This window comes from Dreissena polymorpha, chromosome 8 (genome assembly GCF_020536995.1).
Source record: "Dreissena polymorpha isolate Duluth1 chromosome 8, UMN_Dpol_1.0, whole genome shotgun sequence".
Classification (NCBI taxonomy): domain Eukaryota; kingdom Metazoa; phylum Mollusca; class Bivalvia; order Myida; family Dreissenidae; genus Dreissena; species Dreissena polymorpha.
In genome coordinates this window covers 26,977,127-26,978,289 of record NC_068362.1, presented here as the reverse complement: position 1 = coordinate 26,978,289, position 1,163 = coordinate 26,977,127, and the positions used below count along the sequence as shown (strand labels likewise).

General features: G+C 35.9%; 1 protein-coding gene across 1 annotated transcript in view; it reads left to right on the top strand.

The window, feature by feature from the left end:
* Nucleotides 1–1,163, top strand: part of LOC127841083 (alpha-(1,3)-fucosyltransferase C-like) — a 7,293-nt gene extending 6,130 nt beyond the window's left edge. The window contains exon 3 of the mRNA XM_052369635.1: nucleotides 247–1,163. Within this exon, the coding sequence (XP_052225595.1) occupies nucleotides 247–1,011 (765 nt within the window). The 3' untranslated portion in view covers nucleotides 1,012–1,163. The remainder of the gene's footprint in view (nucleotides 1–246) is intronic.

The window sequence follows — 1,163 nt, the reverse complement described above, 5'->3', positions numbered from 1 at the left end:
CTATCTCGCTATCCGTTATTCAATTTGATTTTAAATTAAATAAACATTAACGTTTTCTCAAACCAAATCATGGTTTATCAACAAGTATTAAATGTTTACTAGTATGTGTGCGCGGTTCAATAAATAAAACAAATTGTGATTACCGTGCGTTTTTTTTATTTCAACATTTTCTAATATTGTTTATTTTTAATTAAAAATTTCTAATTATTAATGTGTCTCTCCACATGTGCTTTGTTTTTATGTTAGGTATTCTTCAATCTCGAGCCCCAGACACTATACCGAATCAACTTTGGACCAGAGTGGACCTACGTTATGAACTGGTCCATGATGTATCACAGAGACGCTGATATTCCCTACCCTTATGGGGCGATAGAGCTCCGGAATAAGAGCCAGTCGGTACGGGACAAGAAAAACTACGGTGCGATCTTTGACGGGAAATCGGTATTCGCGTCTTGGTTTGTAAGCCACTGTCATGTACAATCACGGCGTGACGAGTATGTTGAACAGATGCAAAAATATGGAGTTCAAATTCACATTTTTGGATCATGTTTTAAGAACCAACTTTCACTTCCGAAAAACGACCCTCAAAAGATCGATAAAGTACTTTATCAGTCCAAGTTTTATTTGGCATTTGAAAACTCTTTCTGCGAGGATTATGTTACCGAGAAGTTTTTCGAACGGTTTAATTCAGATACAATTATGGTTGTGCGAGGCGGAACTAACTATACAAAGTATTTCCCACCAGGCACGTTTGTTAATGCTGCTGACTTTGGAAACGCTAAGAAGTTAGCGGAGTTTCTTATACGATTTGGAAACAATAAGTCTGAATATACCGCCATGCTTCGCAGAAAAGACATGTATGTGTCGCCGCAACCTCAACTTGTATACTGTAAGTCTTATTGCAAGCTGTGTGAAATGTTGAACAATGTAGACAAATACCGTAAAACTTATAAAACTATCCGGGAATACGTTGACTCAAAACCTTGCACTGCACCAAAGGATATAGAGTAATGTTTTAATACAGGCTTTATACTTGGCAGTTGTTATATCCAGGTATATCCAGTTACGGTTGTATTCATGTTTATAAGTAATTGTTGAATTGAATCTTTTGTTCAAAATATTTTTAACATGGATTACTGTGTTAATACTATTGGAAGTTTTTA